At 33.5% G+C, this 13870-nt stretch overlaps 1 protein-coding gene across 1 annotated transcript; it reads left to right on the top strand.

The window, feature by feature from the left end:
- The first annotated feature begins 6559 nt into the window (after positions 1-6559).
- LOC129928544 (uncharacterized) lies at positions 6560-13840 on the top strand. Its single transcript, XM_056043178.1, has 4 exons — positions 6560-7162; positions 8056-8183; positions 8667-8779; positions 13794-13840. The coding sequence occupies exons 1-4, from the start codon at positions 6560-6562 to the stop codon at positions 13838-13840; spliced, it is 891 nt and encodes a 296-aa protein (XP_055899153.1).
- Positions 13841-13870: the final 30 nt, after the last annotated feature.

Raw genomic sequence — 13870 nt, 5'->3', positions numbered from 1 at the left:
TTTTAAAATAATACTCTACATTTTTTAAACAGATATACTTTAAAGTTTAATATAGCTATGATATATTGCTACCACAGTCATCCACTTGTCCTTTAGACCTTTTTTAAACTATAAAATCTGGCAGCTGCCATTGTCAGCCGAAGTCTAGGAGTTAGTCAAAGTAAAGGAGGCATGGACTTGAGACATAATTTTTTTAAAGAAATATTTGAGACTTGTGAAACAAACAGTACACGCTCCAACACTATTTGTCATCTTCTTTTCAGTCTTACTAACCAGTGCTTTTATATCTAGGGAAGATGGAATATATATCCACAGTAGATCCGATTGAAGGCTTTATAACCTGTCACGTCTTGAAGCCAAAACGAAAAGACGTCGTATCTTGATTAGGGAGCTGCTGTTCGCCAATGACGCGGCCATCATATCTCATTCATAAGAAATCTACTGAAGCTAGTGAATGCTTTGACAGTTGCTTGTCAAGAGTTTAGCCTTACAATAAGTCTCTCCAAGACCAAAATCCTGGCACAAGACGTCGTTTAAATACCTGTTATACATATTGGTGGTGCAGGAATTTACCTACTATGGATCAACACTTGCCAGTAACCTAGATTTAGACATTGAGCTGACAAAAAGAATAGGAAATGCTACTACAGCATTGGCAAAACTCTCCAAGCGCGTCTTGGAAAATGCCAAATTGACCACAGCAACCAAAATCCTAGTCTACAATGCCTGTGTTATGAGCACTCTTCTTTATGGAAGTGAAAGCAAGTCAACATACATGTACCAAGATTGAATAGCATGAGACGTATAATGCGCATCTCTTGGAGGGATCATGTCACCAACCAGGATATTTTAAGATTGGCCAATATGAACAGCATGTATGCTCTCTTGACACAAAGAAGACTACGTTGGCTGGAACTTGTCACCCGCATGCCAGATGGTAGAATCCCGAAAGATATTTTTTATGCTGATCTTGTGGAGGGAGTCAGACCCAAGGGCCGCCCAAGACTTACCTATAGAGATGTCTGCAAGCGAGACATGAGAGCCACAGGCATCAAAGAAAGTTTGTGGGAAGAAAAAGCTAAAGACCGGAGTGCATGGAGACTGTTTGTGCTAGAAGGATCCTCGCTGATAACGAAAAAAAGAAAGAGGCCTTAATCAAGAGGGAAAAAAAAAGCTGCCCTGTCGTATAGCCCTGAAACAGATGCATACACATGCAATAATTGTGGCAAAGTCTGCCTCTCTAGAATTGGCTTGATTAGCCACACCAGATTCTGCCCTGTCTCAACACGAAATCAAAACCAGTGTTTCATCTGGGCGCATCCATTGCCTTTCTAGACAAAAAGAGCCATAAATATTAGTATGAACCCTGCCAACCGCTATTGTCAGTCGAAGTCTAGGAGTTAGTCAGAGTTAAGGAGGCATGGACTTGAGACTAAGATGTTTTGAAGAAATATTCGAGACTTGTAAAACAAACAATAGTAATTATCAACCGCAATCTGCATTGGTTGGTAATTATCATTTAGAGATGAAGAATTACGATTAAAGTGTTTAATATTAACAATTCATTGGAAATGACCGAGTTGTTAGTGCACATAGATACAGCACACTAAAGAATATAGCTATTGTTTAACTGCACTGGACACTATAATTGTTACCACCGGGTTTCTATTACTTAGCACCATCGCTTTGATAAATCCAATTATCCATATAGGCTAGTGGAGCATCAAAGGGAAACAGTCATTGTAAATGTTGAGCAGGGGTGAGGATTGGAGTGTTAAGGGAAGCAATCCAAGTAATTAACTTTTTAGCAAATGGGATAAGTAGATTAACTGATGTGATTAAAACCCTTTTTGTTTTTATATAGTTAGTTCTAGAGCTAAAAATGTGCAAGATATTACTAATTGATTTTTTAAAACATCTTTTGTATTGTCATTACAAGATTTTCATAAAACCAAACATCCAAATTAGGCTGTAAATAATTTTGAAATAATTAATTTTTCAAAATATTTCAAGAAAATAGATTTGTATATTCAGATATGATGTAGAGGACAACATTAAAAGCAAAGTTTACACGTTGGGATTGCAAAAGATTATAAGAGACATAACCGTGTTTATTTTTTTGTATTTTCTCCTTCAGAAAATTCTTTCCCTTAAACTCAATTCTTACTTGATTCTAAGATTGATTTGAGATTCTTTTCGACTATCGAGGATGACAAAGTGGCATGCAAATAAACTAACAACCTAAACTCTGCCAGACTAATGTACCCATAGAGTTGGATGGACTCATCGTAACGTTACTTTCACTACTAGTAAAAGCAATCTGCAAAAAATGTTTTGATATGATTAGAAGCGAAATCACCGCATCACTGAACAGAAGCTGACACCAAGTTGAAAATATTGCTTAGTGCAAACAAAGTTTATATTCACTCACTTCGTCTGTCTATCTGTCTGTCACGATTATTAACAAAACTAAAAAGAAATTGAATCTAATAATAAAAGTTACATAATTATTTCTTGTTAATAACAACACATAAAACAATAAAAAAATAAATAATTAATTAAATTATTATTTGTAATTGAACTGTTCATATAGAAAATAGTAAACAAATCTTGAAGTATTGAGAGCAATAGAAGAATTTTAGCAGTTAATTAATAGATAAGAACTCTTTTATCTATATTAAAAAAATAGTTTTTTTTTTTTTTTTTTTTAAGTATTAACAGCATCAAATTCGTTTCTGTGATACTATTGACATTTGAAAACGTAACGCGATCGTTTTATTAACTGCGAAATGTTTAAAAGTACATTCAGCTTCAGTGAAAAGTCCGAATTTTAACTATTGAAACAACGAATGGTCTTGATTACATTCTAGCTAAGTTAAAAAGCGCAATGTTTCAATAACGAACTTACTCTTTTTTTTAATGCAGCGTACATAGCTTGCAGAACTAAGAGAGTCAAGTTTTAGACTGAACGACATATCCTTCCTTCCATGCTTAGAAATTATGTCACATAACAGAAAACACACAATAAAAACTGCACATTTTTAAAAAGGTGAAAAATTGTTTTAAATAATTTTCATATTATTTTTTTTTCTATTTAATCGATTCACAAAAACAACAACGATAGTGCCCAAAGATCCCAAAATTAAAATAACCCAGTCAGTTTCAGTTTAGAACCCTGATCCCCCGATTCGAAATCTAGAGCTTTACCTCTTAGCCATCAATTACATTAAAAATAATTGTAAATAGAAGCACAGTCGAAGTATATAGAAATATACAATGAACTAGATCTGTTTCAATTAAACACAAGTTGTAAATATTAAGAGAAGAAATTATTTAAACTCAAGCTGATCACAGGATGAGATTTTCAGATGTAACACAAGTGTCTCAAGAAGCTGAGTATTTCAAGTAATGAAATATATCCTTCTGATTTAATTGCAAATGAAGCTCATTCCTTTGAATAATTTGGCGCCTTTTCTTTGTCATGTGATTTTTGACAGAGCGTTGTGGATGCCGCGGAACACGTTATCATCTCGTAAACTTTTTGCGCAGTAAGGAACTTCAGTGAATCTCTTGTTTGAAGTGGACAGTATATGTTTACTTAAGGTCAGCTGACACGTTTTTATTTAGGCTGGACAAGAATGACCGCAATAGGAGTGGCCGAGCCGATAGCGCTTTGACGCGCTGTACCTAATTAAGCTATTGTTCGGCTCCTCTGGACACCGCGATAGTCTACGCCGGGTCTCTATTATGTTGATTTCTTTGTTGTTTAAGCAAATGATTTGTTTGTTTACGGAGTATTGAAGTAAACTAAAAGTAAACAATTTGTGAGTTTGTGTGTCTGCGGGAAAGAGTAAAATTTGACTGGGAGGTGGAGGGGTGGTCTAAGTGACGTATCAAAGAAAACATTTTTTAAATATTTTTGGAATTCCATATATTAGTATAAAAAATGATTTTCTTTGTTGGAGGGTGGTAGACAATGATCTCATAAACTGCTAAAGGTTTCCTAGAAATTATTTTGAGGAAAAAAAATCGACCATACATAGAAAACATTAATTATACTACTACAATTTTTTAAAAAATTGAATCATCTTGTAAGTAGAAATCTTACAAAAGTATTGTTACAAATGAACAGTGATAGGTAGAGGTCAACGTATGACCCCGGCGAGATGACACAGCAGCGAGGATTCTCTGGAATCTACATGTACAAACAAAGACAGGATGTGACGTGTCCTCACGTATTGTTCCAGGGGACAAACAGATCTAAGTAGGGGAAAGTTACTTATGAACAGTGACAGATAGAGGTCACTACGTGTGACCCCGACTTGATGACACTGCAGCAAGTGTTCTCTGGAATCTACATGTATAAACAAAGACAGTATGTGACTTTTCCTCGCGTGTTATTCCAGAAGATACAAGCAGTGTTTGTGCAACTTTGGAGAAGCGATTAGGGACTCTATATAAGCCAGAAAGTTAATGTGAAAGTCAGTCGTATAGAGTCGTGAGTGAGTCGTCGGTACTGTTGTCTACTGTGCGAGACAGTAGAAGAGAGATGTGTACGACTCGATGCAAGTTAACTAGGGTAGAGTTAACTGGAGTGGACTACTGTCGTTAAAGTCTATACAGCGAACTACAGTGGACTTGAGCCGTTACAGTCGATACAGTCGATGTAAGACGTGTGCGGCTCTGATTCGGTAGACTTTGAGTACGACTTGGTTCAGCTTTGGGAGACCTGGAGCGACACTGGGAAGTGTGTCGTTGGTCTGTTCAGTGGAATACGACTCGATGCAAGTTGAGAAGAGATGAATTGCAACGAAGTGAAGAGATGAATTGCAACGAAGTATAGCTAACTGTAAACTGACAGATATTGTACAGTCTTCTATGCTACATGTTACAGTAACAAATTGTTAGAGTTAATAGTCAATAAAGTTATATGAAGCTGAGAGTTTAGTCGTCAAGTTCTTTGCAGTGTTTTTATTTGTGTGCCTACTAGTACATTTAGCCAGAAGATTCAGAAATACGTAACAGTATTTTAATAAATACAACGGTATTTCTATTTGATATAATTTCATTCTGGTGTTCTTTCTGAAAATATTGAAACTTTCCCTTTTACCTGCCTGGGTGGACCACTTCGGGGACCGATTCGATTCTGACTTTGTGTTTCCACACAAACTTTCTTTGTAACCTTGTTTGAAATTGTCTTACATTTAATTTTCAACGTTTTATTGCTTATAAAATATATTGGACTTTAAATATTGTATGTCATGAAGTTATAGTGCCATCTTGATGAAAGAAAAAAAGAAAGTGTTTTTTTTAACTATTAAAGAGATGTAACAAAGAAACACGTAACTTGAGCTGGGTCAAAATAAAACTGTTAACCCATTAAGTGAAAGTTTTTTTAAATATCACAATTCCATAGGTAAAGTACAATGATTGACAATTTTAGTCGTTATTCCCATTTATAGAGAGCTATTTTTAGATGAAGATTTTAGTTATAAATGTACACCCATTGGCAAACAATATATTAGAAAAAAGCCGTAAATAGTTGTTTTTTTTGGTCCATAACATTTGCCAGTGAAGATAGCATCACGTGAAGCTTAATAAAGAGCTCTCAACGTACACACGACAGGGGCACACATCTTTACTTAATTAACAGTTGAACATTTTACTTCGAAATGACTATATTAATTTTGATTTATTTTAGGCGAATTTATATGTGATTTAAAAAAAATACATTTGGCAAGACAATAGAAATGATTTTTTTAAATAATATAAACAAAAAAATAATTTACTACTTCAATAGATACAAAAATGTTAGTACATTAGTAGTTATAATACTTTAAATATACTATGCAACATTGGCATTTCTTTTTTTAAAACGAACATTGTAACATATTTTTAAAATTCTTTAACCTTGTCCTTCCATGCTTACCGCACACGAAATGTATTTGGGTAAGGAGCGGGTGACATTTTCGATACGCTTTCTCAATGCTTACATAAACATCTGATACTGTCCTTTTGTTCCCCGCAATCCCCTGCTCTTTCTCCGACTGACCGAGACGGTGTCCACTGCAACTGGTCACTAAGTCGTCTCGAGAAAACAAAAGATTGTTGACATTGTCGGTCCTTCAATCACTAATGTGTTCATCCTTGCAAAGCAACAAATTATGACAGCAGCCCAAACCTTGGTCGTCTGCTGACGTATGTACCTCTGAACAATGGAGTCTCCAAGTGTCATCCACTGGTCAAAAACTTCAAAGACAACGAGGATAGTTTGGCGCACCTTCAGCTTTCAGCCAATCACATGACGTAAAATTAAACATTTGTAGCTCAAGGATTGTGGGAGGAGCTCACTTGGCTATAAAAATCAATTTAAAAAATTAACTCTATCATTTATCACTGTACCTCCTCTTACATTAGCTTTGAGCTCTCTTTGAGAAATACAAGTGTTGGACTTATTATATTTGTGTTCTTATTTCTTTGGGACTTAGTGTTTTCGTATTGTAGGAATTTAATTCATCCTCTATTTTCGGATATCTGTGTTCTCCAATTCTATTTTAAAATGTATCATCTGGAAAGAAAAACACTGGAACTTCAAAACTACCAGAAAGAAATATGCCAAGTACATCACTTCGAGGTGGGCACACTGCTTCACTACAATTACCCGATCAAAGTTTTTCAAGTCACATCCAAACTAGACCACAACGTCAAGAAAGTCATCAAAGCTTATTACAAAGACAGCACTTATGATGATAAAAAAATCGTAAAGCATTTCTTATCTGAAGTTGCAGTACTCGCCACGATCCACCATCCTTTTATCATGAGCATGGATTTCATGGGATCCTTTCCTCGGTACTTCGCTTATGTGATGCCATTCTACGAAGATGGCACTCTGACCAAGGTACTGCCTTCCATTCATCAGGAGATGAGTGATGAATACTTTGTGCAGCTGTGTGCAGCAGTTAACTATCTCCATAACAAAAAAGTTGCTCACAGAGACTTGAAAACGGACAACATTTTGATCACAGAAAAGAAAATTCTCATTGCTGATTTCGGTTTATCGGATATCTTGCCCACTGAGGATACAATGGCGACCAAAAGAAAAGGAACTGTCGTGTACATGTCCCCAGAACAGTTTTTAAAGAGGCCATTTGACCCTTTTAAAGTAAGTCATTTTTTACCATATTTTTAAAGCTCCTTTAGATTTAATTATAATTGTCATATAAATATTCGCAAACTTTCTTAAACTAACGAACGATAACTTAGCTAAATAAATATTTTTTGTCATATTCTTACTTATATCCCTTTCCTTTTAAATGGATAGCTTAGAGTTTAATATTTAATTAGGTAGAATAGTATATATATAGAGAGAGAAAGAGAAAGAAGATTCTGATGTGTGCACGAAAACTTGTTTATATTACACATGTGAAGTAAAACAGAATCGCCCATTAATTTATTGTTAATATAGCATGTCCAGTCTGGTAACCCTTGGAGACTTGGACATGTCCGTGTTTGTTACATTTGGTAATAAATTAGTGAAGATCATTTTGTATACTGCCAGTTATCTTTAAATAAGATAACCATCATTTTATATATATAATATAATTTCCACAGTAGTTTAAAACTCTTAAGCCCCATTATGAGTATCACGATAAAAAACTTTTGTCAATTAGTATAAGACACTTCAACAATAAATAGATAATTAACTCTCCCCCCCCCCCAACAACCCCCTAATCAAGGAAACACACCTAAAATCGAATAAAAAAATCTAATTGTAGCGATTGTAGATTTTTAAATTAGATTTTAGGTGTTTCCTTGATAAGGGAGTTGTTGGGGTGGGGGAGAGTTAATTAATTATTAACTATAAAATATATTACATGTATAATTTACTCATGTAAAAACCTAATCCCCATAGTTTATAACTTTTTATTATGCTGAAATGTGTTTACAAACCTGGACCCTGAGACGACAAATTATATAATTTTCCCTTAAAAATATAATTGAATTAAATTTACAGTTTAGCAGTAATTAAAATTATATCTATTTGTTTCTTTACAGTGTGACATGTTCGCTCTTGGGGTAGTGTACTGGTGTATGGTTTTCAAAGTGAATGTTTTGAATCAAGACACCATGGAACCAATGATGGAAACAGTCAGAACTAAGTTGTCGCCTACTAGTATAGACAGGTAAGTCAAACAAATATAAGACCTACATACATAAATATATTTAGCATTTTTCCATCGAACCTCATAAAAATTATGCATTATTGCGACATTAATTCTGAAATTTAAAAGAAGCTATTTAATTAAATACATGCAAGTGCATTATTTAAAAATGTGAAGTTATAGCTTTTATATAGCGCTACTTTCATGCTTATAGCATGCTCAGAGCGCTATGATCTAATCTTATTTGTGGACCAGTGGGAGGAGGGGAGTATCTAGGAGAAGGTTTTTCCATACTGCCTTTAGGCGCTCAGTAAACACAATTCTGCTTGAATCAGGTGTCGAACCTCGAGCCACCTTCATAGTTAGCCAAGCCAATTTCAAGCGTACTTAGCCTCTCGACCACGCTTCCCAAATTCACAACGTGTCCATTTTAATATCTGGTATTGTTTAATAAAATGTTTAGTATAGCCTTATAATGTCGTTTTTTGTTTTAACGTGTTTCAGACTCATTTTGACCAATCTTTTAGAATATCAACCTGAAGAAAGATTGTCCATCTTTGAACTCATCTTCTTGATGGAGGAATCTTGTTTCTCACACAGGATAGCCAAACTTAAAGGTAATATACAAGTATTCTATTCGTATGTCATCTTTCTTTTAGTTTCAGTTTTAAAATTGTCGGCCTTGTTCTCAGGCAATGTGCTAAGGGAAATAATTATATTCATTAGGAACAATAACTCAGTAAAAAGAATACTTAAGTCATCCATGACGCTATCAGTCTATAATATCTAGAGATTAAATATTTTTTTTTGTATGTTTAAAAATACTTTTTGTCCAAACGTGATGTTTCAATTTCTTCTTTTTGTTTTGTCGTCTGCAGAACAACGCTTTATTTAAATGTCAAAGGTCAAGTTCTTTGTTTCCACACAAGAGATTTCTTTGGTGAAAGCCCTGTGTGACATAACATGACATAAAACTACATGTGCATTGTATATAATGAAATATCAAATAACTTGAGATACAATATTCCAATAAAGTATTTTTCTTTAAATTAATTTTTTTTTTATTTTTATTTTTTGTTTTTATTTTTTTTTCTGTAGATATTTATGTGTCACGTAAAATTAAAATGAAAAAAATTATAAAAATATAAGTAGGGAAAAAAGTGACGTAATGCCATTTATTAAAAAAATGAATATAATTTTCAAGAGAACAGAAAGTACTTTCTCATTGATATTTGATAATACATCATTTTTTTCTATTTTAAACCTAATTAAAAAAATAGTAACTAGTTATAACCATACAGCATAGCTTTTAAAATTCACAAAGATGATACATTTTTATCTTCATAGTGTTAATGATGCATTTGGTTTCTATAATCAAAATACTTTAATAATAACAAAGACCATCAGAAATATATATAATTATTTTAAAATACTATCAAGTACACCAACACACAGACGAACACAGGGAGACATGATCCAGCTACTTATAATATTGAACAGAAAAAAAAGTTTTCTTAGCATTTAATTCCTTTTGAACCTAAAATAAATAATAGGGCCTCATAAGAATATAATATATAATAATAATAAGAATATAAGGAATGAGTAAAGTAAAGATGTAACTTTCCATTTCAGACATTAGCGTCTATAATTAGGTCATCTGTTTCTTTGGCCCACGGTTAACGACCAACCGCCTTTACTTTCATTAATTAAAGCTAAGTACCCATTAGTGTTGGGTAGACTCAGGAGCATCCTAAAAATGCAGAAATTCAAAAACCCAGACTTCCCCAAGATTCGAACCCAGTTCCCTGGTTCTGGAAGGCAGGCACTCAGCCACAGCCCCTTCCCAATGAAGAATATGCATTTCCAAAATTTAGGGATTTTCCTTCTCTTCTTTTTTTTTTCTTTGTTAACATCATAAGTATAAAGTAAAGTTAATGATTAACGACATTCAGAGTCCTCGGTACAAAGTAAAGATCTAACAAGCAAGATTTAAAAAAAAGATAATACCTTTGGCCCACGGTTAACGGCCTACCGCCTTTACTTTCATTAGTGTTGGGTAGACTCAGGAGCACCCTAAAAATGCAGAAATTCAAAATCCCAGACTCCACCAAGATTCGAACCCAGGTCACTAATTAACCTTGAAGCAAAATTTACAGAATCGAGTATAACTAAAAGTTTTTCTTAACAATGCTAAAATTGTCCATTATTCGGGTTTGGCGTCTATAATTTCAGAATTAAACTTCACACTCGAGTTATTACCCCTTTATTCATCTTTCCTCAATCCAATGGAAACTCTCTTTTTATTTACATCTAATCCCTTTGCTTTCGCACTAAACATAAACAAAAAATAATGACGTAATATCATATAATATTAATACATCCTTCCTATTGAAGTTATTATCACACCCTTCCTTTTAAAGTTCTTAATAGTGATATCTACTAGCAGGGCCGGCCCTAGCATTTGCGGGGCCCAATGCGAAACGGATCTCGCGGGGCCTAGTCTGGGTAGGGATAAGCATAATGTCAAAATTATTTATTGTTATTAGAAAATAGGCCTACTTTTGCTTTTGCAATAAATTTTTATCAAATGAAAGCTCGCAATGCCACTTTTTATTTATTGGCACCCCAAAATGTCAATTTCGTCTATTCTTCAGGAGATTTGAATAAATTCAAAAAAAGTTCAGGACTTTATCGTATATTTTGCCTTTTCATGAGATTTCCTGGAGGCCCTGGAAAATCAGGAGGTTGCGAAAACCCTGTTTTTTATATACGTTATAATTGTTTAATTTAATAATGTACACTTGGAATTAGCGCGGGGCCTATGAAAGCGCGGCGCCCACTGCGACCGGCACTGTCTACTAGGAACTTTAACAATTCGTCCACTTCTGGTTGTCTTGACTGAACAAGTTCTCTAGACGTTGGTCTATAACTGTCTGTTTCGTTTGTTGCAACAGTTTGCAGTTCATTGTCTTCATCGGTATCATAGTACCCAGAGATGTCTTCATCGAAACTCTTATTTAAAAAGCGTTGATTTCTTCTGTATGTTTTTCCATTGTTTGTCTTTATGATGTAAGTGGGTGCTGAATTTTTTTTTATGACAACTGCTTTCTGCCACGTTTGACCTAGACGAACTCTCCGACAGAAAAATCTTTAGGTAGTCTTGCTTTTGCATCGTATTTCACTTAGCTTTTCATCTGTCGTTCGTTAAGTAATGTCTCTGCATTTTCAGCTACCAATGGTTTCAATAGTTTGTGATCAGCTGGAATAATTCCCTGAGTCTTCTACTCGTCAGCAGTTGTAATGGTGAATACGGCAGTCCACTTATCGGAGTAATTCTAAAATCGAGCATAACTTTTGTATACTCTGAATCCTTTTGCTTTCGCACAAAACATAAACAACCAACAATGACGTAATGCCATATAATATTAGCACAGAATCTTCTTCATGCAGTGGAAAATTAAGAATTTTTTTGCCTATCTGGAATTCTGGTCAAAGCTCCTGTACCCAATTAATATAGTTAAGAAGGAACTACAAAGGTCTGGACTGCATATACGGGAATCTGCTAAAGAAATTAGTACCCTTTCATGCTTTCTGCAAAATGATGACATAAATCTCTTGATGCTCTGGACAATACTATCATTTATTTGGCTAATGTCCAGCAAAAGAATCCAAGTTACAGTTCCAAGTGTACTGGTAGACATTCAAAGCACACAGTCGACATAGCTTATCTTATTTTTGTTTAGGCTGTGTAGGAATGTTGACTTAAGAATTGGCCACGTAATACATTTAATGAAGTTATTGTTCAATGGTACAGGACACCATGAATGTCAACGCCAGGTCTCTAACACGTAGATGTTTTTGTCGGTATAGTTCACTGTCTGTTTAAGTCACGGAGCGTCAAAAAGAACCTAAATAAAACAAGTGTGTGTGTATGAGTCTGTTTTTGTACGAGGGTGAGGGTTGAGAGTTATGACTGGAGAAAACTGCCCAGTTTCTAAAGTTATAACTTTTTTTTTTAAATACATATGATTTGAAATTAATACTTTATTCATTAAATGTTTTGGTACTTCCAATTTTTTTACAAGATTTGAATCTTTTTTTTTCTGCTTTAATGTTAAATTTAAAAATAAAAGATTAATGTACTAAGATTTGTGTAAGTGGGGGGGGGGGCGTTAATGTGTGTGTGGGGGGGTTAATGTGGACATATTCTACTACACCAAAGTATTTTTGTAATAAAATGCTTACAAACTATGCATTAAAAAAATAAGTTAGACGACTGATTAAATAACCGTACCCAACTATTTATCGGAAACTATAAAATCAATAATATAATATTATTTCTTTTACAATAGAGAATTATTATTATTGATATTAACCTGTTTAGATGATTGACAGATTATCTTTTTCTATGACATATAGCTAACTACGATGTCATGTAACCAGTACAACATCCAAGTATCTTTTCATTTCACCAACTACTGTCTGCTACACAATAACAATACTAGAATGGAGAGTATAAATATATAACATGTAGTTTAAACTGGAGTACAAGTTTTACTTTTTTAAATATGTGAGCTGGGGGGGAGGGGTTGACAGTCAAATCACTTTTTAATTTGTTCTATTTTGTTTCTTTAAGTAATAATTGACATAAATTTTTATTTAATGATTTTTTTAAGGGATTAATTAATCAAAGTTCAACTAGCGATCAAACAAAGCTATGTTAAGCTTAAAATAAACATTTACTATTTCCTTGCACCACGCGTATATTTTACTACTGATACAACACCACAATGAACAACCATCTATCAGAATTTCATTATTTTAAAAATCATTACAAGTTATTAAAGTCTGATATTGACAATTTTATTTTGTTTTTTTTTTCATTTGATCTTTACTGATTTAACCCTTAACTTAATGCAGTATTAATAATAACTGCAAAAGAGAATGTTATTATATATATGTATAAGTATGTGTCTTTACTATATGGATAAAATCAGGCTCACTTTTTAAACTTTGGGGAAGTTTATCGTGTTATTGATTCACTCTAAAGAAAGACAATGATTTGTAATTAAATGTGTTCATTAGATGTTTAGACAATAAACTTTTATTTAGGAGCAAAGAATTATTTTTTGTAAGCGTTTCTAGCAACGCATTCTCAATAAATCCTCTGATTTAATACAGAGTGACGTACATTTGTGTTGTACTTAGAAGTATGATGAAATACTATTGTTAAATGTTTTTTCTAAAATTTATTTTGTTATTAATAGATGTTTCCAATGAACATTCAAACTAAAAAAAAAATTATTTAAAAAAAACAATAACAACAATAACAAAATGAAACAAAACAAAGATTTTTTTTAAAGATTTAAAAGACAAAAACTTTATTAGAATAATTGATGATCTGTGGTACAGAGATTATATTATATACAAATTTACAATTAAGTTTCAAGTCCTGGCTATGACGTCACATATGGCTTGAAGCAAAGAGAACAGTCTTTCGTTTGGTCAAAAGGAATCCACCTTGACATTTATATAAAGCGTTGTTCTGCGGAAGACAAAGAAAAAAACTTTGCGTTTAAACTTAGAATGGAAATAAAATAAAAAGAAGCAATTTGTTGATATTATAAACAGGTGTCCAAAAAGAATTTAAAGGTTTGAAAAATAATTTGTTAGGTTGATAAAAGATTTAAAAACTTTAAAATAAGTAA

This window comes from Biomphalaria glabrata, chromosome 10, assembly GCF_947242115.1.
Source record: "Biomphalaria glabrata chromosome 10, xgBioGlab47.1, whole genome shotgun sequence".
Lineage (NCBI taxonomy): Eukaryota > Metazoa > Mollusca > Gastropoda > Planorbidae > Biomphalaria > Biomphalaria glabrata.
The sequence above is the reverse complement of the archived record's forward strand: the minus strand, read 5'-3'. Positions and strand labels throughout refer to the sequence as shown.